The sequence below is a fragment of the Ambystoma mexicanum genome, chromosome 1q (assembly GCF_040938575.1).
Source record: "Ambystoma mexicanum isolate Mex_15411 chromosome 1q, UKY_AmexF1_1, whole genome shotgun sequence".
NCBI classification, from domain to species: Eukaryota; Metazoa; Chordata; class Amphibia; order Caudata; family Ambystomatidae; genus Ambystoma; species Ambystoma mexicanum.
In genome coordinates this window covers 1,225,027,129-1,225,050,448 of record NC_090922.1, presented here as the reverse complement: position 1 = coordinate 1,225,050,448, position 23,320 = coordinate 1,225,027,129, and the positions used below count along the sequence as shown (strand labels likewise).

The 23,320-nt window shown below is 45.2% G+C and overlaps 1 protein-coding gene across 1 annotated transcript in view; it reads left to right on the top strand.

Annotated features, from left to right (window-relative positions):
• Window positions 1–23,015, top strand: part of CACHD1 (cache domain containing 1) — a 648,022-nt gene extending 625,007 nt beyond the window's left edge. The window contains exons 25-27 of the mRNA XM_069641991.1: window positions 1,103–1,180; window positions 5,993–6,094; window positions 21,255–23,015. Of these exons, the coding sequence (XP_069498092.1) occupies window positions 1,103–1,180; window positions 5,993–6,094; window positions 21,255–21,493 (419 nt within the window). The 3' untranslated portion in view covers window positions 21,494–23,015. The remainder of the gene's footprint in view (window positions 1–1,102; window positions 1,181–5,992; window positions 6,095–21,254) is intronic.
• Window positions 23,016–23,320: the final 305 nt, after the last annotated feature.

The following is a 23,320-nucleotide window of genomic DNA, read 5'->3' as shown; positions in this document are numbered from 1 at the left end:
ACTTGGAGAAAATGTATGGGGAATAGTGAGTGTGGGACATGAATAATTTTTAACCACGTAAATCATTAAAATGTTAAATGAAATAGGTGATTGTAAAAATAATGGATTTTTGTGATGTTAATTGCTTTAAATTCTATTACTGTTCTCCTTTTTCTTTCTTTCTCTCAATTGAATTACTGATTATGAATTGTAATACGTTGTTTAGTTTTGAAATGCCTTGTTTTTAATTAATTTTACTTTGGTATTTTTCTTTCAGTTCACCTGAATTATATGTATACAAATGGTGTACAATCTAATGTTATTTTTGTATGGCAAATAATTGTGAAAGACCATAGTTTTGGTGACAACACAATAAAAAAAAATATGAAAGAATTCGGACCTAAGCCTGCAAAGTATCTCTGGGTCCTTTGAACCTGGCTGTAGTTGGGTTGTTAACCTGTGATGAGTTTAGCAGTTTTGTAGGTACATACTTATTTATGCAAGAGTTACGGTATTTAGGAGCAATATAGCGAGGATTTGGAAAGTTTTCAACAGGGAAGCCAGTTTGTCAACTCCATTCTCTTAACAAATTTCACATTTATACACAGTCTATTCTTGACTATACCACTCTTGAATGAACATCCTGGTGTTTGACCTGGTTTACAACTGAGAGATGGCTGGTCAAATGAGCCACCAAACTTTCAGGATAGCCAACAGGAATGCCCTGTACTGAGGGTATTGCAATACATTTCCCCCCTGCATCCCTCTCTCCCTGTGTTTGCGGCATCAATTTTCCATTCTTCTTTTCCCTACATTCATTTTCTCTTCTGCAGCAAACCAAGGTCTGGATATCCCTGATTGGGGACACAGTCCTCCACAATCTAGCCTACGCACTGTGTATTTGCTACGGTGGTGATTTGCTGCAGTATAAAAGCAGATTAATTTAATGTACCATTGCATAAAATGTGAACTCTATTCGTTACACTTTTAAAATAGTGCAACCTTTTTAAGTTCCAAAGACTTGGTGGGCCACATACCCTTGTTTTGCGCCCTGCCCACAGTGCTTGCATTTATGATTGGTTTTGTTAAGCAACTTCTACTTTTCTGCTTGCATTGTGCATAGAAATGTCAGTACGAATGTCGAACCTGGAAAACGACCGGGATGAAAGAGACGATGACAGCCATGAAGACCGAGGGATCAGTAAGTACCATCTGTGCAGTAGCAGTGCTCTGCTTCCTGAACAGTGTTCTGACTAATGTGCATTTTACAGGGAATTTCACGTATTCACTTGTTCAAATGCATGGGAATGCTTTCTTTGTCAAACTTGTTTTGAGTGGTTTCCTCCTACTCCTTTTCATTGGAGTCTGTTCCTTTAGACTTGAAAACAAATGTAGTTCTGTATATATTTATAATGCTGTTTCCCAGTGGCCTGGTCTCCAAAAAAGCGAATGCTGCTGTGAAAATGCGAACGTGACCAAACCTTGCATTCTAGTTTCTAGTTACTTTATATATAGGTAGCATAGAGTGGGTAGACCGGGTTGAACTGGTAGCACTAGTTATCTAGCTAATGAAACCAGCTTACTCTGCTGTGTGCATTGCCTGCTTTTGAGTGAGCATTCTGGGATTAAATACTGATATTTATAGATTTCCTTGTGGATGGAAAGCATTTGTAAATTGTTCAGAAATGTGTGTTGGCTAATTGTGCATTAAACAAGATAATGGTGTGCTTCTGTTAAGAGTGTTGTTTTTCTATGACACCACTAGTGTGGGGTTTGCAGAAACCAACCTGTAGGTTTTGCACCAAGATTTACCATATTTCGACTGTTAGATGTGACTGAGCAGTAATGCTTCACTTTTAGTAATGATGGCCAAAGGTGCAGGGCACAGATCTCTTGCGTAAAATATTGTCAACTCAAGGCACATGGAAAATATATGTACGAATGTGATTTCCTTTAAGAAGGAATTCTGTGCCACAAGCTTAAGTCAACAGCAAGGTAAGAACCGTAAGCACATTATCAGCTAGGTGTCCAAAAGGGACACCACCCACTATATATATATATATATATATATATCAAGTTCCTTGAATATTTATTCATTTGAATTTTTTTGATATTGCTCTGATCACACTTGAAGGAAAACGAAAAGCAGAACAAGAATTAAAACACGCCAAAATTCATAGAAGATAAACAGAAAAACTGTCCCCGACAATTAACTTTGTTTTTTCTAAAGTCCACCTATGGACTTCTCCACTCTTAGTACAAAGCTGTACCACCTGAGAACATTTGGTAGCGTAGACCGAGCAGCCAGGCTTATCTTGGGTGAGAGAGAGGGCTGTAGCTTGGTACAAAGAAATTGTAGCATGCATACGCTCCAATGAAACACTGAAACACTATGTATTGTAAAAATAAAGGGTTTTATCTTGGGTAAGGTAGTACTATAACATCTCATATAAACACACTTATATAAAAACAACTCCATACTTATTGGTTACAACCCAAAGTATAACCTTAATTAGATTACAATAAGGAGTCAAGGTGATTCCAACCTACAGCACTTTCCGAATGGCAGTCAGCTATTCTTGGGGAGTAAAACCAGGTTATATGTACTTTTAGAATACAATCCGTAATTCAAGGGTAGTAGACCCTGTCACTCATGCAGTGACATTCAGATACAGAACTCGCGTAATAAACCAATCCAGTTACAAGGAAACACAATTCAGAGCTAGTAAAGGAACACATATACCTTCTGAAGGGGCCTAAGCTTCTCAATGATAAGTATGAAAACATAACTATTTTTGAATGCGCTAAGCAATTCAGCGTAAAGCAAAACTCAATTATTTAAGAAAAACACAATGTATTTAAAAGTAAGTAATTAACTGATTGCACTATTTCAGGAAACTACCTAAATAGTAGAGGCTTGTGCCAGCAATTGTTACAGAGAAATGACAGTTGCACTGTTTAACTAGTAGTGCCTTACACCAGCAATTAGCACAGTAACCTTTAGTTAAAATGTCACTAGTGCAGACGTGTCAGATACAATTCTAAGGTTAGTAAGACATACTATACTTTTCAGAGGGGCTACTTACAACTTAAAGACAACTTTATGAAACTGTTTTAGAAGAGCACTGAGCACTTCAGGGAAAGCATATGTATTTCAAGGTAGGTAAGGAGCGTCATGTAATTTTAAGAGGGGCGACAAGCAAACCCATAAAACAAGTACCAACTCTCAGACTGTTTTAATTCTGTATAAAGGAGATCAGGGAAAGCAAAGTCCAATAGGACACTAAGAATGACAATCTCTAGCTAGGTAACCCCTATTAGTAAGCTTTTACACTCATTCATTAAGAAGAATAAAACCGTACCAACACTTATTCCTTTTTAGAAGGGGGAGGAACACCATTCAAAGCAAGTAAGATAACTTATATACTTTTTAGAGGGGCAGAATGCAACTCACAGCTAATTATTACATTTTAGACACTTTGGAACTTTTCTGTTGCAAAGATACAGTTACAACACTAAACGATGAGGCTTCTGTCTGGAAAATTATAAAAGTGCTTACTTGCTGAAGAAGTTAAAGTCCTTCCCTAGTCTAGAGCATGTGTTTTCTTAGAGGCAGAAGAGGGACCCTAGTGGTCTAGGAGCCAACTGTAGGCCGGATAGGGTTCAGTTGTAGGAAAGTCAGAGTTCCAGAGGATATCTACTTAAACAAGTAAGTATTCACTTTAGAACTAATTAAAGTGTTCAGGGACTTCACAGAAGACTCCCTAATATGCGTTCCAGCATTAGGCCTGGGCAAGTGGTATGGGCAAATTCCCAACCACACAAATCACCCACTCAACCTCACAGGATGCACACAAGACTTAAAGTAAGTATTACCCAAGCCAACACAGTACCTTAGGAGAAGAGCTTCTGAGTGTATGCCTTCAGGATGCAGCCGCACAGGACCCGGTTCCTGGATACTTGATCTGGAGACGAAAGAACTAGACACAGGATGGGAACATGCAGCAGCAGTCAGAGAAGGCTTCCAGCAAAGGTTTCCTCACAGATTCTCACAGCTCTGTGGATTTGGCCTTTTTCAGGAGCCAGATGAAGAACGAATATCGCTGATCCGATTCTCTTTCGGTCCTGCACTCTGCTGAGGGGACATCAGGGATTCGAATACTGTCTCTGGCGGTCCTGCATGAGTCAACCAAATTGGATGGAATCGGAAGACAATGCAGCGCATACTGGCTCGAGGTCCCATGGTATTGGTGGTTTGCAACCCAGCAAGGTTGTAGCAAGTCGTGGGATGGCTCAAACTGCAGGTCTTCCTGAGACTAGTGGATCTCACGAACCTATGGCTAGGAGCCGTTGCTTTCGGGACCCCCAGACTGATTGGAAGGAATGGTTGCGTCATGCTCCAGTTACACAGCAGGCTTTCCGGTCGATGGAAATCTTCAGAATCGGCTCCAGTGCTCGACTTGTCAGCTTACACGATCCCGAGTATTACTCGGGAACTAGAGCGCAGCTTCTGCAAACCCTCCTTGCAGTTTACAGAAAAGGGCAGTATTGCTGTCCAATTAGGACAGCCAGATCCCCAGTGGGAACTGGTTCCTTTCAGGCAAGGTGAAAGACAAAGGGCTGCAGAGGTTTGGACTCCTCCCCCGCGTCCTGCCTTCTCAGACACTCTGGAGCCTCAGTGGGGAATACAAAGGATTCCTGCCAAAGACAAAACTTCCACAAGGTCGTTCCCACCTAGAATGGCAGAAGACCTCCAACAAGTAAACGAGAAATGGCGAATAAAAGGAGCCCACCATTCAAGCAGAATGGTGACCCTCCTGTGCATTACCGAGTATGATTTGACAGCCTGCGAGTAATAATGACTAAAAGTCATGAAGGTAAAGCCACTGCCACAAGCCATTCAAGTAAACTTGCAATTGTAACAGAAATGTTACCAGGTAAGAAAGGTGATACATTGTATCCCCAGCACTCCACATAAGGTTGGGTGTGCTGGCTCACCGAAATCAATGTAAAGGGAATGTGAATCCCACTTAATCTCTTGGGAACAGTAAATAATAAGATAATTAAAAGAAAGCAACTGCATTTAAAATGCTGTGTGCTGCCTTAGTATATTAGTCCAAAGTTATAAGAAACTAGAACTCCAATCACACACTATGGAGAGACATGAAAAGCTCATCCTTAAAGAGTAAAAGACTAGGTTAGAGGGGAAAAAGTCATAAATATGAAAATCTTACCCAACAGGAATGGAAACGTTGTTTAAAAAAATTCGGAAAGCCAGCAAGGATGGGGGACAACCTGGCTATTCTAAAAATGAGTATTCGAAAAAGAGCACGGCTATTTGAATAAGTGACTACTCAAGCGTGCACCCTTCAATTTTCTGAGAATATGTTCTAAACTGCAAACCTTTGAACATAAGCAGCTGGTTGTTGGGCCATCCAGATGTAGGCCTTCTGATAGCCAAGGAAGTTGTAGAGGCAGTGCCAGTAAATTTTGCACCAAGGTATTTCCCTACAACATGTTTTACTATGCCCAATTGTCGATCTCCCCACTCAACAGTGATTGAAAAAGTTAACAATGCTTTTTCTACAAAGGATAGCGTTATTTGCACTGGGGTTCCTATCAACCGTGAATGTGTAGGACCCTGCAAGCTCGTTGTAAGAACATTTTGACTTGATAAGAGTAACATTTCCTTTACTTGAAGCTTAAATATTATAAACTCTAAATTCGTGCCTTGCCGTGATCTCGGGCAAGATTCAAAGTAGAGAATCTGTGCCTTTATCTGAAACTGCCAATTCATATTAATGATGCGAACGCAGTCGTTATTGAACATCTGCACCTTTCAACGTTTGACACCCACTCAGAGTAACTTTGCTAATGTCTGTAGTTTGAGGCTAGCAGATGAATAAGCACATTTACGTGTAGCTCAAAGCAGAATTCTGAGAAAACAAAGCTCTTCACTCAAACTCTCCTGTGACCAAGTATGAAACCATGTAAACGTTTGTCTTTCCAACAGTCAGCAACACTCGATTTATAGCAGCAGTAATTGAGAGACACGCGCACAGTCCAGAACGCCGGCGCCGCTACTGGGGACGATCAGGAACTGAAAGTGATCATGGTATGACTTTGAATTTCTGCCTAGTCTGCATGTTGTGCCTGTTCTGATGACTACTTCACAGCACATCTTCTATTACAGGAGCTTTCCTCTTGATTTCTGTATGCTTACTGTTTCTGAAGGTGAACGTAAATCGCTGGGTTGGCAGAGCCTGGATTCTTCACATGATTTTTGGAACCCTTCTATCTTTTATCCAGGCTCCCGGGGTCCAGCTCTTTACTCCATTGCTGTGGTCCCACCTTGAGACCTCTATTAGCGCTACATTTCCTTCTTAGACCACACATACTTGGAGCTTATTACACAGTCCTTGCATGTACCCGACACCTATCCAACCTTTTCTTTTATTTGTTGTAGCTCTTTGTACTGGGCACTATATCTGTGTTGCTTCTGTTTTAGCTCAGCCCCTGTGTGTACCTGCCACTTGCCCCTTTCCCATGTCAAGGCTTTGAATATCTGTCTCCTTCTCATTGTACGTGTTCTGCCCTTTCCTGGTGTGGAGCGATAAAGTCAGGGTCTCGCAGTGGGGGCTTTATAAATGAACAATATATTAATACTTTTTACTTTAAATTGGCTTTTTTCAAATCACATACTTTGTTCCATGAACAGACAAGCAAGGCAATTGAGATAATTGGGAATGCATACAATTTCAGAGGCAAAATCTAGATTTATTATTGTGCTCTGTATTCCTTGAGAAAAATATGCCACCTTTGCCAGTTTTCGGGACACCCAAAATATTTGTAAAAGTTGCGTTTATGGGCATACTTTTAATCAAGAGTTTAAAAAACAGAACATTTGAAGTTGGTCACTTTTCACAAAGTGTAATGTTGCCAACTATGGATAATGGAATGTTCAGATTTTGGCTGTCCCACATAATTGATTAATAGTATTCAACAGGGGACTACACGCGCGCCGCATGCAGAGCTAAGAAAAACGGCTCCCGGCAGCCGCTGCATTAATCCTGAAAATGAAACCCCTTTTCTTTGAATTATCTCACCCAGTGGCACATGAGAAGCGCCCGACACCCCTTGGAGACACTGGCCGCAACCTCGAGCAGAATCGGAGCGAGGGGAGTGTGCGACAGCCTGTGCCTCCCGGCTGGCGGGCCGCGGCCATTAAGGCTCCGACGCGGCTGCTGCTCACCCCCTTCACGGAGCGGCAGAGACAGAGGATCCTGGGCGGGAAAACGTCCCGAACCACACCGCTGAGCTGCCCACACCGCCGGAGACCCGACCGCAGTCTCCCACATCGTCCCATTACGTAGGCCTGCGGAGGGAGACATACACAGCCGCCGACGCACGACTGGCAGCCCTCTCGCCCCTGACAGCACCACGAACGAGAGGGGCCCCAGAGCATACCTACCCGCGGCTTGGGCTCACGCTGCCAGCTCATCCCCCGGAGCAATGCGCCCCTTCCCCCCCTTCAGCGAGACTACAACGCCTAAGGTTGAGCTACAGCAAGACAGAAGACCCGTGTGCTGCGCTCCCCGGCTGATGCGAGATATGCTGGGCACGGACGCGCCCAACACAAGGTACGGGTGTGTGTGAACCGAGGGACTGCTCCATCTCCCCCTTGGAGCCCCCTGTACAACCCAAGCCATCTGCAGAATCACAGAAACCACGGGGGACCACTCCATGTGACTAGGATAGACATTCTCCTGCCCCACATCAGCATATGAACGAGGACACAGTCCTCCCCACAAGGCCTCTACACAATTCTGCTAAGATCACGGGGGCCACTTTGGGTGCCGGGGATAGGCACGTGCCAGTGCCATACCACTCTAAGGACAAAGACTCCTCCCTGCAACTCACTCAGGCACTCCTGGAATAAGTGGGACCCCCAGGATCCCCCCTGCCTCTCACCTCCACTAAGTGGCAACTGCAGTCAGTGGAGACACACCAGCACGACCCCCAAGAGGCACTACTACCAGTGAGACAATCTTTTTCCCCACGGGCTGCGCCCCTCACATTGGCTCTCGGACCCTGGAAGAGAGATTGCCACTTGCAACTACTGCGTCATTGCCACTTTAGACGCGACCTTTGCATGGATTAGCAGTGAGCACCCTGCACAGCCTCTACACGACCACCTGAGCTATACTGGACCCCTCCCGATCCCGTATTCAACCCTGGTGGGCCGACGAGAAGCACCCAGATCCCTGCCACACAGGGTCGCTCGATCACGACATGGGAAAGGAAAAATCCAAGCAGCAAACGCTACAAAGTAAAATGGACCTCTACACGTGGGCGCTCCCCCCCCATCGCGAGTCTCACCCTCCAGAAGAGGTGGGTGCCTCCGAAGAGCCCTGCGACTCCCCACGCCCCCTTTTTCTGTCTCAGACCTCATGAAAGCGATCAGGGACTCGAGGACATCCTTGGAACTCAAATGGGCGGCCTATCCTCTGAGGTGTCACTCATACGTCAAGACCTCGGCAACCTGTCGACCAGGGTGGGAGAAGCGGAACAGTGTGTGTCTGACACAGAAGACACGGTCCACCGACTGGAACAGCAGCTCACCGCGATCGCCCAAAGAGTGGCCCAACTGGAAAACCACGCTGAGGATAGTGAGGGGAGGGCGCGGCGCAATAATCTCAGGATCCTCGGAATACCAGAGAAAGAGGAAGGCCCTAGCGCAGAACTCTTCTTAGAAGATTGGCTCACCCACGTCTTTGCCCCTAAAAAGCTATCCAAATTCTTTTCCGTGGAGAGGGCACACACAGTACCCACCGGCCAACCTACACCGGGAGCCCCGCCGAGAACAATAATTGCACGTCTACTGAATTACCGCGACCGGGATGCGATCCTACAAATGGCGAGGGCCTCCGGCCCAATCGCATACAATGGCTACAAGGTCGGTTTCTATCCCGATTATACTAAAGAAGTCCAAAAAGCCTGCCAGTCATTTGACTCCGTCAAGAAGAAGCTCCAGTCGCTATCTATCAAATATGCCCTCTTCTTCCCGGCATTGCTAAAAGTCCATTATGAGGGCACTACTCATCTGTTTTACAACCCCAAAGACGCATGGGACTGGCTTGAAACCCAAGTTCTCACGGACTCCAGGGTGAGGCATATGCCATCGGGCCCGCCCACACAGAAGCATTGGTCTGGGCAGCCCTCGCCCACCCATTCTCCGACCATTGCGGACGACGATGCGAGGGGGACCCCTACGGAAAAGGGATAAAAAGACCACGCAATATGGGGACTATTTGACAGCTCAATAGCATGGGAGTGCTCACCTAGCGGCGCGCGTGCTATCACAGTCCGGGTTATCCCGAAGAAGTTTTCAAGTTAGAAGTTTAATGTTTGGGCGACAAGTGCTCCCGGTTGGGGGGGACTACAGGGTGAGGGGGGGAACTACAGGGTGAGGGGGGTTTAAGGAAGGTAAGGAACCACAAGACGGGAAGGCACGACACGGATAAACGTCCACGACACGGATAAACGTCGGCAAGGAAATTGAGCACTGTCTATGGGCAAGACCGTCGACAAAATTATCATCCAGGCAGCAGGTACACCACTACGAGACGACCCCTGGACATCTCCCCTGAAAGTATATCGCTACACACTTCCCGAAAGTCTGCGACCGCCACTGATCCTTCCAGATGCCCCGATAAGAGACGCACGCAGATAGAATGAACTCCAACAAGGTAACCGTACTGTCCTGGAACGTTAACGGCCTCGGCTCCAGCATAAAGCGGAGATTGGTGCTCCAGTACCTTAACCGATACGCGCCTGACATTGCTCTCCTAAATGAAACACACTTGATAGGCACGAGCACCAACTTTTTCAAAAGATCCAACTACTCACACACCTACTATGCCGGATTCACGAAAGGAGCCAGAGGCACTATGATACTCGTCCACAAGCGAGTCCCCCTGCATGTTAGGAGGGTCAAATCCGACCCCCGGGGCCGCTAAGTACTGATACTTGCTGACATTTGGGGCGAGAAATGGGGCCTCGCTGCAATCTATGCCCCCCATGCACACGAAAGAACTGCGAAACCTGCTCCTGGAAGAAGAGGCCGATGTGTGGGTGATTGGTGGGGACTTTAACGAAGTGATGGACACTGCAGCCGATAGATCTCACAGGAGATCTGGAACCCACCCCGCCTCCACACCGCTCACCATGTTTGCTGAAGCTCTGGGAATGATGGACATATGGCGCTCACTTCATGGGGATGAGGCTGGTTTCTCCTTTTTCTCTGGCGTTCATAAGTCGTTCTCCAGGATTGATTATGCCTTCATCCCCTGCAGCATAAATCACAGGCTCCTAGATGCTGAATTCCTCGCAAGGGGTATTTCGGACCACTCTCCGCTCCTCCTAACCATGAAGAAGAACTGCCGAGGTCCGGATCTTAACTGGCGCTTGAACACATATCACCTACGTCTCCCTGAAATTGCAGAGGAACTGGAAAAGAAGACAACGGAATATTTTGTAAACGAGGGCTCAGTGGATTGCCCGATCTCGATCTGGGAGGCGTACAAGACCGTCCTCCATGGGGAAGCTATTTCGGCGGTTTCAGCCCACCAACGACGACCAGTCCAAAGGATCAAAGAAGCAGAAGCACGAGTCCTGGAATGCGAACGGCAAATCCTAGAACGCAGCACCCAAGAGGCAAAAGAGGCTCTGCTTACGGCACAAGACGCCCTTAGCAACCTGGCTCTGGACAATGCACGAACAGCCCATCAGCTAGTCCGGAGCCAAATTTATGAACGGGGCGACAAAGCAAATAATACCCTGGCCTGGTTGGAGAGGCGCAAACAGAGCAGGGGACACGTACGGGCCATTAAGTCTCCAGACGGAACATTGCTCACAGATGACTCCGACATTGTTGAAGCATTTGCCGCCTACTAGAAGAAGCTCTACACCCCACCCGCCGACAGCTCGCCTTCTGTACCCTCATGCTACCTTGACCCGATTGAGATGCCGAAACTTTCACAGCACCAAACAGATCTTCTGAACGCTGAAATCACTGTAACCGAGGTGCAAGAGGCGCTTGCACAGCTCCAACCCAGGAAAACACCGGGCCCCAATGGATTCCCTACAGAGACATGGAAATACCTCGGTGGTACACTACCCACCCACATGGACCGTATGTTCCTACGCAGCAAAGAGCTAGGAGCACACACCCCCGGACCTCAGGAAGGCATGCATAGTCATCATACATAAACCCGGGAAACCCCCGGAGGAATGTGCCTCCTATCGTCCCATATCCCTGATCAACGGTGAAGCCAAGGTCCTCGCCAGAACACTCGCCAACAGTCTACTCCAGGTGATAGAGACCCTCCTCCACCCAGACCAATGTGGATTCATGCCCAATAAATCCACTCGCATGAACCTACGTAGAGTTCAACTGGCGCTGTGTAGAGCCAAGGAAATACCAGCCCCACTTGCCCTCTTGGCGGTGGACTTTGAAAAGGCATTTGACTCTGTGGGGTGGGATGCTCTGTGGGCAATCGTGGCTCAGATGAACCTAGGTCAAACATTTACATCATGGGTTAAACTTCTCTATGCATTCCAGGAGGCCATGGTAAGTGTGAACGGCAGGTCCTCTGAATCATTTCCCTTGGGTCGAGGAACGAGGCAGGGGTGCCCACTCTCCCCGCTTCTTTTCCTCCTGGCCATCGAGCCACTCGCAATTGAGCTTAGGGCTAACACCAAATGGACAGGATTCGTCTGGCCGGGAGGGGAGGGGGAAGACCGACTATCGCTCTACACGGATGACCTCCTCATATACCTTAGTAACCTGAGCACTTCCTGCCCGACTGTCTCCCTCATTCTTAGGGAGTAACAGAACTTTGCGGGCCTGAAGGTGAATGAAGCCAAAACCATTTACTTCCCGATCCAGGGGGGCGCATCTGCGATCCCTGAGATCTGCCCATATCATGTCGCTATTAGGGAATTTAAATACCTGGGTATACGGCTCGACCCGACGCTTGAGGGGTTCCTCCAACTTAACCTACAACCAGTAATCGAACGGTCCAATAGAGAGACCTCCCACTGGCAATCACTCCACCTATCACTAATGGGCAGAGCTGCGCTATTCAAGATGATGACCCTCCCCAGACTGCTGTACATCCTCCAAAATGCCCCACTTGTCATCCCCCGAGAAACCTTCGCACTCATTGACGGACACCTTTGCACGCTGCTGTGGGGCGGGAAACGACCTAGAATCTCCCTTGACACGCTCCAGCGATCAGTATGGGAGGGAGGCATCGGTTTACCCTGCATACGCACCTATTACCTTGCGGCACAGATCGAGGTAGTAAACGACTGGATGCACGCAGACCCCACACTTCCCCACATCCATATTGAAATAGAGGTCATGACCCCGTTAACACCACTGCAGATCCTGTACGCCACCCCCAATCGACCCCCGATGTTACCCAGAATGACACACCACATTTGCCAGGCCTGGCGAGATGCACACAAACTATCGGCTGGAAAGGAAAGCCAACACTATCCCAACGCCTATGACACAACGCGCTCCTCTCGGAAATAGTGGCAATGGGCTCCTTCGGGCACTGGTGCGCAAAACTGATACACACATTAGCACACGTGATACAAGGGGGTCACCTCCTGGACTTCGAGGCCATACAAGGGCAATTCGACCTCGCATCCATGGACCGGTTCCGACATGCGCAGCTGGCCCATGCCATCCACACCCAATTCCCTGATACGACAAACGTACCCCCCTGTTCTCCCATCGAGACCAATATCCTCCCTCAATGCATTGCCTCTAAGGTCACTTCCACCCTCTATCAAGCCCTTAACTCCTTCGGGGATACTCCACTCGATGGGCTCAAGGAGAAGTGGGAAAGAGATATAGGTCATCTGGAGCCAGAAGACTGGGTGGATGCATTAATGTTCCCTAGAGAAACTGGCATAGAATCTAAACTCAGGCTAATACAATTGAGAATCCTTCACCGCTCATACCATTCACGTGCTGCCATGGCTAAATGGGGGGGGGGGGGTTTGGAAGACGAGACATGCCTTAGATGCAAAACGGCGCCTGCCACCTTCTACCATATGATATGGGACTGCCGGGTGTTACAGGTCTTCTGGGAGAGCTGGCTTAACATGATCTCGGCTGCCCTGGCGACGCCAATCCCTAGGGATCCCAAAATGGTACTCTTAGGAATTGGGGGTGACGTTGACCTCTCCAAATATGAAAAAATGTTTCTGGCGATAGCATTGGGGGCATGCAAAAGACTAAGCGCGGCTAAATGGGGCTCTGCCGACCCACTGTCTCCGAACCGCTGAGTAATGAGCTGGACAGATGTGCGACTTCGGAACGCCGGATCTATAACGCACGGGGCTGCCCCCGCAAATTTGAAAAGATATGGGGTAACTGGGTTGATGCTCATTGAAATTTGTTAATGAAAGTAGATCTGTACCGCTGTTAATATTGGTTGCCTGTCTTGTCGTACAAATGTCTTATAGCCCTTGGCCCTGCTGGGCCCCTCTTGCTTTTGATATTGCCATGCGGCCTTGGTCTGATGTATGCCTATGATTCATGTTTGTTTTGATGTTGTGTTGTTTTAACTCAATAAACAGTTATAAAAAAATAAACAAATAAATAGTATTCAACAGATCGCATGAGCTGGCATGCCCTTTTGTTCAGCCATTTGCCCAAACACTAAGGGTACTTAGAAACAAGCCAACCCCCAATACATCCACTATTGAAATACGCTGGATGTTTAAATTTACGTCAGCAATCCCTTCACTAACAAGCTCAACAACTGTAAGATTTATGATAAATCGTCCTGACCTGTGTCGACCCCAGAACATTTTACTTTGACTACTTTACCTTGTCCCTAGGAGAAGGGGAATCTCCGCCGCCCCCCCTCTCCTCTAGTCTTTTACTCTTTTTATGAGTGACCTTATTATGTCTCTCTATAGGGTACGTTTGAAGTTATAGTTTCCTATAACTTTTGGGCTTCGGCTAGGTTGCCCCTTTGGCATCCTCTGTTAATTTCTCTTTCCTATACTTCGGTGAACTATAGTTCCCAAGTAGTAAAGAAGGATTGTCATCCCCTTTACATTTTGTATAAGTGAGTCGGCACACCCAACCTTATGTGGAGTGCTGGGGGGATACAATATATCCCCTTTGTTGCTTACCTGGTAACATTGTGTTACAATTGTGAGTTTTACATGAAGGGCTGATGGCAGTGGTTGTACCTTTATGACTTTTTGTCTTTATTACTCGCAGGCTGTGAATTCAGCCTTGGTAAAGTACAGAAGAGACACAATATTTCTAAAATGGTCGGCTCCTTTTTTTGTCCTTTCTGTTGTGCTTGCTGTTTCTGAGCTCTTCTCCTGCCATTCTAGGCCGGAACGACCTTAGTGGGAGTTTTGTCTTCAGCAGGAATCCTTTATTTTCCCTGCCAAGGCTCCACACTGTTGGAGAAGGCCGGAAGCAAGGGAGGAGACCAGCCCTTTGTCTTTCATCTTGCCTGAAAGGAGCTCACTCTCAATGGGGGGCTGGCTGTCCTCCTCAGACAGCCAGACGCACCTTGCTGAAAAATGCAGGGAGATATTGCAGAGGTTGTGCTGTAGTTCCTGATTAAAAACTCCAAACCTGGAAGCTGCTGACAAGTCTACCACTGGAGCTGTAACCAAAGAGGAAGATAAGGCGGCTGTAGCGACTTAGTGACTGTATAGCCTGCTGTGTAACGGGAGCCTGCTGTAGCCCTTCCTTCCAATCGACCTGGGGATCCCGAAAAAGGACAGCCCAGAGCCTGGTGTGATCCACTAGACTCAAGAAGAACTGCATTTTGAGCCATACCATGTCATGCTGCGACCATGAGTGGCTGCAATACACCAATACCCGGGGACCTCGAGCCATTGTGCAATGCATGGTCTTCCGAATCAAGCTGAAACTTTGATGGCCTCCTCCTGGCTCTCCAGAGACACGATTTAAGCCCTTGAAGTCCCCTCACCAGAGTGCTGGACCAGATTAGAGACGGGAATCCGAACAGCGATGTTCAGTGTTCTCCTGAAAAGGGCTCGAAAACCACTGAGACGCATCCATCCACAAAGAAACTCTTGCCTGGAGCCTTCCCTGTTGATCCCAGCTGAAAATTCCCTTCCAGTGTCCTGTCTTCATGACGAGGAATTAATCAACCAGGTTTTTGGCTGCAGATCCTGAAGTCTCCCACGCTGCAACTCTTCTTCTGTGCTGAAGGTACTGTGTTGGCTGGGGTATTTACTTATGTTAAGCTTTTGTGATTCCTATGTAGCTTTGGATGCTTTCTTGTGATTGGGAGGCCTCTCAACCAGTTCCCCCAGCCCCACTGCTGGAATCCTCCTAGGGGTTGTCTTCACAGAAGTCCCTGGACCCTTTCAACTCCTCTACTAAAGTGAAACACTTTCTTGTTTGCACAGTCTTCCTTAAGAACATTTACTACTTCTGTGCCTATCCTGAACTGCCTGTTGGACACTTAAGTACATTTTTCTAAAGTCCAACCGGTGTGGGACTTCATAAGACTTATCTCTTGGTATTAGGTACCCAACTCTTAATATTTATTTTTGCAATTTGTATAGCGCGCTAAACCTTCAGGCATCTGGGCACCATTCTTAACAACGATTAGTATAGTCATTACTATCGTTGCAGGATAACACAAATACTAGTTCAAGAATAGTTACATAGACACATATTTGCAGGAAGTATGTTAGGGCGATATTGGTAGTAAGTACAGGCTGGACTTTGAAGTAATCTAGCCAGCAGGTTGCCTCAGTCAGGCATGAGGACTGGACTTATACGCGAGTTTCATGAGTGAAAAGCCAGGTTTTCAGTTGTTTGCAGAAGGGCCAAAATGAGTCTTTAGACATAAGTTTAGCTGGACGTGTATTCCAGAGTCGAGCCGCTATTGCAGGAAAGCTGCTCCCTTCTGCTTTCTGAAGTCTAAATCTTGATTTGGAGATTAGGTGCTTGTGTGCAGAGCGTGTATGCCTGTTAGATTGTGATCTGGAGACTTTGTCTGCTAGGTAAGTGGGTGCTGCATTGTGTGCTGCATTGTGTAAGCATTTGTGTGTCATAGTGAGAGTTTTGAAGGCAATGCATTCTTGCACAGGAAGCCAGTGATTGGTCCTTCTTATCGTGGAGATATGAGCATTTTTACCAATGTTTAAGGCTGCACTGAGGGCATTGTTTTGTATCACCTGTAGTTTATATTGTGATTTTGGTTCCTGCGTAGAGAGCATTACAGTAGTCTACACCAGTTGAGAGCTCTGGCTACTGTAATGCAACTGTCTGAAGACAGGAAAGGTCTGCCGGCATTGATCAATTTGGACTTATAGGCTGCTGCTGAGGTTGTGGCATTGACTTGCCTAGATAGCATGAGTGCTGAGTCGAGGTAAAATCCTAAGATTTTTACTTCTTTAGGCACCTTTTTATAATGTTACCATCGATGTTGAAGGCCTTAAAGGCTTTGTCCAGTTTGTTTAAACAGAGTTGAGACCCTAGGAGTAGGAGTTTCGTTTTTTCATCATTCAAACAAAGACCATGGTGGGCCATCCAAGTTTGAATAGTTTGGTAGATGACGTTCAGAGAGGCAGAATCAATGTCATGCGATACAGATGGGGATGAGTATTTGTGTCATCTGCATAGTTTGTGGAGGTGAAACCCAAGTCATCCAGTCAGTCGAATAAGGGTTTTGTAAATATTTTGTAGAGTGTTGGAGAGACACATGACCCTTGAGGTACGCCACATGTGACTGGGCAAGGCTGTGCTGCTGCAGTAGGTGAGAAAATGCATTCTTCTGTCCATTAGGAAGGATTGAATCCATTGAATAGCTTTCGGCGAGAAGTAGGCCGCAGAGGCTTGATGTTGACAGAGTATGCTATGATTGACTAGATCAAACGCTGTGGATAGGTCAGGTAGTAGGAGCAGAACTAATTTGCCTTTGTCTTTTAGCATTTTCAAGTCCAGTAGTGCTGTTTCTAGGGTGGAAGCCAGATTGTCTAAGGCCAAGGAGGTTGGCGGCTTCCTAGTAATTTTGGAGGAAAGCTACTCTAGTGTTTTAAGTAAGAATGGCACTGTCGTGATGGGACAGTAGTTAGTCTGAATGTTCGGGTCAAGCGACAATTTTATTTAGTAGCGGGATTACCCAGGTATTTTTCAAGTTAGTTGGGACGGTATGAATTTTGAAAGAGGCGTTGATGAGCCTCGTGATGAGGGGAGTTAAGTCAGGCGCGCAGTCTTTGATAACTGCTGCCGGACATGGGTCACGTTGACATCTAGAAGGATTGACACTATTGATGATTTTTAAGACTTGGGAATTGGTGACTGGAGTGAATTCAAATTGAGGGCCCATGCTGCTGCCCGAGTGGGCAGGGGTCTGTTGAGTTGGGTACGGTAGGAGGTAATGGGGCTTTTTGTGTTATATTTTAGATTGTAAAAGCGTTATTTTGTTGGATAGTCCTTATATATAATATAGGCCTGTACTTCACAAGTTGGTAGAGTGGCTGAGCAGCCAGGCTTATTTTAGGAGGGAGTTGTGAGCTGTAGAGCAGTACAATGACATCAGTTCACACAGGTATTCAAGTAAACACTCAGTTATTTTAAAATATAGTTATTTATATGTACACAAGGCACACAAGCAAATCTAAAGTGCAGCAACTACTAACAACATTCAATGTGAAATGGAATCAATTAATATAAGAAATAATAATGCAGGGAGTACATTTTTCTATGCTTTACATATCCAGCTCACAGTGACGTCAATAAAAGTCAGTATCGGCACTTATATATATATCGCCTTTTGCAAAATTGAGATGGGAGGGAAAGTTTCAAAGTTAGGCAGAACACAACTAGCAACTGTTAATAACAAGTAAACTCTCCCAGATGGATATAGATTGTCTGTTTCCTATAAAAGTGTGCACAGTTCAAAGCTATGGAGGAACCAGCATTGCTAAAGACAATAGGATCAGAATATGGACCTTTGGGAAACCAGGACAGCCAAGTCAAATGGACAGTTCCAGTTCCGATGAAGATCTTCAGATGAAAAGTTAGTTAACCAGTCAGTGGTTCTGAAAGAAACACAGGAGCTCAAGGGGAGCCTACCTGATAGTGTACAAGCTGCAAGGTCTACACAAAGGAGTTCAGGTCCACTCTCAATTGAAGAAAATGGCACTTCCTGGCCAGGAAGCACCAAAAATGGCACAAGGTAATTACAACCCAAGCCCCAGAGTAACTTGAAAGTGAAGAAGAAATTGTAGCTGGCTTCCTTCTAGGTGCAACGTTGCAGACCCCGATTCCTGCTCCTCCTTGGTGGTGGTGACAATAAGGGGGGTTGGGGGGCCTCTGTGATGCTTCTGCGGCAGCACTCGGGAGAAGGGGTCGGCAGCAATGCATTCAGCTCACTCCCACGGCTCTTTGTGTTTTAAGTGCCTTTTCCTTAGCGCCAAGAAGAAACTAATATCGCTGGTTGGATTCTCTTCGATTACATGGCCCTGAATTCTGGTGATGGGATTTTTTGCGAAGAATTCCTGCCCCTGGAGGTCCATGCGGATGCCTGCAAAGTTTCAGCCGGATTTCAATCTCTGATGCACTCGATAATGGTCCAGGTACCCCAAGTATTGGGATTCTGCAGCTCAGGAAAGTTACAGCAAGTCGAAGGGGTGGGGTGAGGGGGGTCCCAAAATGAAGGTCTTGAGGCTAGTTGGGCCACCATCCTAAGGGAGGAAGTCGTCCTTGGCGGCTCTTCCCTATCGATGTGAAAACGGGGTCAGCACAGCTGCAAGGCTTCATCTGTGCTTTCACGGTCCTGGAAGGTGCTGTTGGCATCTCTTCTCGTCTTCTGCTTCAGATTCCTTGTTCCAGTGGTTGACTCTGTCCATAGTGCAAAGATCCTTGCCTTTTTATGCTGGATCCCAGTCATTTACACACTCGAAGCTCTTAATCACCTGTGGGTTGGCTGTCCTACAGGACAGCCAGCGGCCCAGTTAGAACTGGTTTCAGCCAGGCATACCTACAGGCAAAGGACAGTTAAGTTTCAGGCTCCTCCCACACTTCCTGCCTCCCTAGACACACTGGAGCCTGGGTGGGATTCAGGGCTGAAGCCCGCCAAAGGCAAAACTCGCAAAGGACTCCAATCTATTCTAAAGTATAGAAGAAAAGCCTAGAAGGAAAGGACAATCGTAAAATGGCAGAAAAAGGAAGACCGGGGCCATTTGGAAAATGTGTCACCAATGCGGTGCTGTACTGCAGCTGAGAAATCAGCCTGCTAGTAACCTGCACAACAGGCAGTAAAAAGTAACCACTGCCACTAGCCATTTAAATTAGTCAGTTGTAACCAAAACCTACATGAGTGGAAGGAGGAATTACAATGTCACCCCAAGCACCCCACATAGGGTGCTGTGTACCAAACCCACAAAAGAAGAGTTAAGTAATATTTGATCTTATTTTTCTTGGGGACTGTAGTTCCACACAAGAAAATGTTTTTAAACATGGAGAAGTCCAAGGGACTTTTCAGTGACGGTGCACATAGGGTGCTGGGTGTCACAGAGCAAAAAGCAGAAGACTAACACATGGAGTTAACCAGACTCCATAAAACGGTGAAAATAAGAATCCCAGTCAGAAAAAGAAAGCGGGAGTGGTAAAAGGTTCCACTCAATCAGGAGATAACATTTTCTTTAAAGTCCAGGGTCCAGCAAAAGTGCTGGCGGTCTCTCAGGTATAAGGTAGTTAGCACAGAAACTGAAAATTCTCCCCAACAGACACTAGAGACCTAGTCAACCCCTTCTGCCACTTGGAACACTCATGCTTCAAGAATAGGAAAAGACTTCCAACGGTTTGGGCCTGTTGCATAGAAAAGAGAACACATTTTTAAATGTGTGCTTGCTTGTGAAGGAGTTGGTTGGAACTGTCACTGAGAGTTCTTGCTTACCTTGGATGTGTTTTGCCATTCTGCCTGTGAATTGGTTGTACCTTTTCCCAAACATAATGCTGTTGGCTTCACTTTACTATTTCTTGTACAATATAAATGTAAAGTATATCAACTGGGTCTTGCTTGCCCTGATCTGCTGTTTAGCCTGTCTAGAATAAGTCTGCCTTAAGTTTTACTTATCTTGACTAGCAGTGTGCCACCCTGAAATAAGTGAGTTTTTGCTTACCTTAGTCTGTGTTCCACTGATCTAAAAAGCAGCTGTGATATATATTACATCCTTAGGTTTTACCTGCCTAGAATAGCTGTGCACCATTCTTCAAAAGTGTCCTGTAGGAGTAGCTGACCTTGGTCTGTCTGGTGCAATCCTAAATTTGTGTATAGCCTTATTGCTTACCTTAGTCTGTGTTCCACTGATCTGAAAAGCGACTATGATTGTGTATTACACCGTAAGGTCTCACTCACCTGCTATAACTGTTATCCTGAATAGAGTTATAGGTTTGTACTGTTCCATGAATTTGTTTTACACTCTTCAGAAAAGTATCCTGATAACAGGGTTAGTTTACTAAGTGATTCCATAACTGAGTGTCACTGCATGACTGACAGTCTACTACTACCACCCTTGATTTACTGTAAAGTAATCTGAAAGTCACTGATAGTTTTACTCCCCATGAATAGGTATGTCTTATACTAAATGTGTTTGATAAGGTCTGACTTCCCTAGAAATACTGTTTTCTGAACAGGGTCTATGCTTTGGTCTGTGTATTTAAAAGCTTTGTGTTTTTTATAATGTGTTTATGACTAGGTCCAAATACTTGCCCCCAAGTCTTATGTTGGCCTAATTGTATTTATAATAAACCTTTTATTTTTTATAATACTTCTGGTTGTAAGTGTTTCTGTTGAACCCTTGGTACACTACAAGCTCTTTGTACCTTCCTACAGCCCTCTCTCCCTCCTACGATAAGCCTGGCTGCTCGGTCTATGCTACCAAATGCTCAGGTGGTACAGCCTTACTCTAAGAGTGGAAATGTGTACTGTCTCAGTTGTATGGTTTTTCTAGGCCCTTAGTTGGACTTCAGAAAACTGTCCTAATAGACATCCTTGTGTGCAGCAAAGCTGCCCTTTGTTTGGCAAACATGAGAACCATCCTTTCAGTGTTTCCTAAAATTTAGAGTGATCAACATGTTTCATCTACTGAACTATTTTAACACAAAGCATGTATTAATTTAAGAGGTTTGAGAAGATCTTGTCATCTTACAAATGGTTCCTGTATATTTCTTCTAGGCTATAGCACCATGAGTCCTCAAGAAGACAGCGAAAATCCTCCAGGCAATAACGACCCGATGTCTGCAGGGGTAGATGTGGGAAACCACGACGAAGATCTGGAGCTTGATACGCCTCCTCAAACTGCTGCCTTACTCAGTCACAAATTTCACCACTACAGATTACATCACCCAACTCTACATCATAGTCACCACTTACAGGCTGCAGTCACAGTACACACTGTAGATGCAGAATGCTAATGACAATTATTTGACAGTGGAATGTCCAAGGAACTTTTGCAACAAAGGGCCTTCAAGTGGAAGACCATTTCTACAGTCTGAAGTGGTTTTACTAATATCAGTGTACTATTACGGCACAAGAAGGATTTTACGTTCAGGAGACATGTTCCTTAGTAGAAGGATTGGATTTCAGCCAGCCAATACAGAAGACAAGGATGTTTTTTTATTTGAAAAAGGTTCCTGAATGGATGATGTTGTTTTTGGACAAGTGTTGTGGAGATCTTTGAGTTTGTAAAAAGGGTTCCTTAATGGTTGAGTTTGAATTGGACCAGTCATACGGAGCATCCCGTATGCACCTTCAAATGAAGGAGCTATTTTTTATAAATGAAACTGTAACTCACTAAGCTGAGCCATGGACGTTATTGGCTTTCTTCAACTGGAAAAGTGGAAATCTGTGCAACAAAGGATGAGGAGAGAGAAATAATTTCATGGGTTTTGTTTTATATTAAAAAGACACCAGTGTTGTGTGCAGCCTATGATATCGAAAAATGCATCTCAAAATTTTTAAGTAAAGCGTTATTTTTCTACTATTTATTGATTATATAGTTGTCGATAAACTTTTGAAAGAAACTATCCACTATCTAATAACTCTACACATTCTGTTTTTTGCAAAGCTGTTCTCGAGAAAAAGTACTGTTTCTTCCCTAAGTAACGCATCCACTGCCCCACTTCACAAGAGGGAAAATGAAGAAATCTCTAACGTGTTTACAATATCCTGTTATTCCCATGTTACCAGCTTTTAAATTCAATTGTGATATGCTGTATTGTTTAAACAACATTTATTCAGTTAAAATGTCTTTGAGAAATGTTTTTAAAATGTCCATGTGTCAATGCTGATAAAACACAATATAAAATGTTATTGTTACTTTTAAAAACAAATTGGATATCAATATTGTGATCTCAGAACTCATGAGATGCATTTTCAGATAAACTAATCCTGCCTAGAGCATCACCAAGTGGCACACACACAAACGTGCCATATTACATTTTAATTTTATATTTGGAATAATTTGTGTGCATAGGGCAACCACCATTCAAAGGAATGTTTAAAATAAGGATCACTGATTTTTGTTTTAATGGTATATTTAATACTGTGTGTACATACCCGTTTTATTACAACACTACTTTGATTATGCTTGTGATATTGGGACACTCCTTTATACTGTGTATAAATTGCGAACCCCTGATTTGAATGAACTGTATATGAATGTGAGGCTTCACAATTTACTTGTGGCTGTGCAGTGATCATTTCACTCACCTTTCCTGTTTCTTTTTTTAACAAATTAAAAAGATACCTCTGAAGAAAAAAAAAAAAACCTGAAAACCTTAATGATCAATTCAGATGAATTTCTCATATGTATAGAAGAGAAATGTAAATATATTTTGTAAGTAAATTGAACATGTTTTGTCTGAAGTGCTTTAGAAAAAAGACAAAGGGGAGCATAAAGTACATATTAAAAAAAGCTACTGTATAAACCTTAAACTGTTGTCCTATGTTGAGACGTGATAAAAGTTTTGCTGCATGTGTCACTTTTATTGCTTTTTTCCCTTGCTTCTCCTATGTCCCCTCCCCTTTCCTCCATACTTTATAGGGTTCGGCAAATTTGCACAGCAAATAAAAGAATTTCCTTTAAATTTGGTGGCTACTCATGCATGCTTCGTGCTCCGACACACGCTGACCCTGCCTGCCAACCGCCAGTTACACGTGCCAGTCCCTTTTTCCTAGTGGGCAGGGTCAATAGTAGCGCAGCAAACTGCTCCACAGTTCTTTTTCTGGGGCTGTGCTGG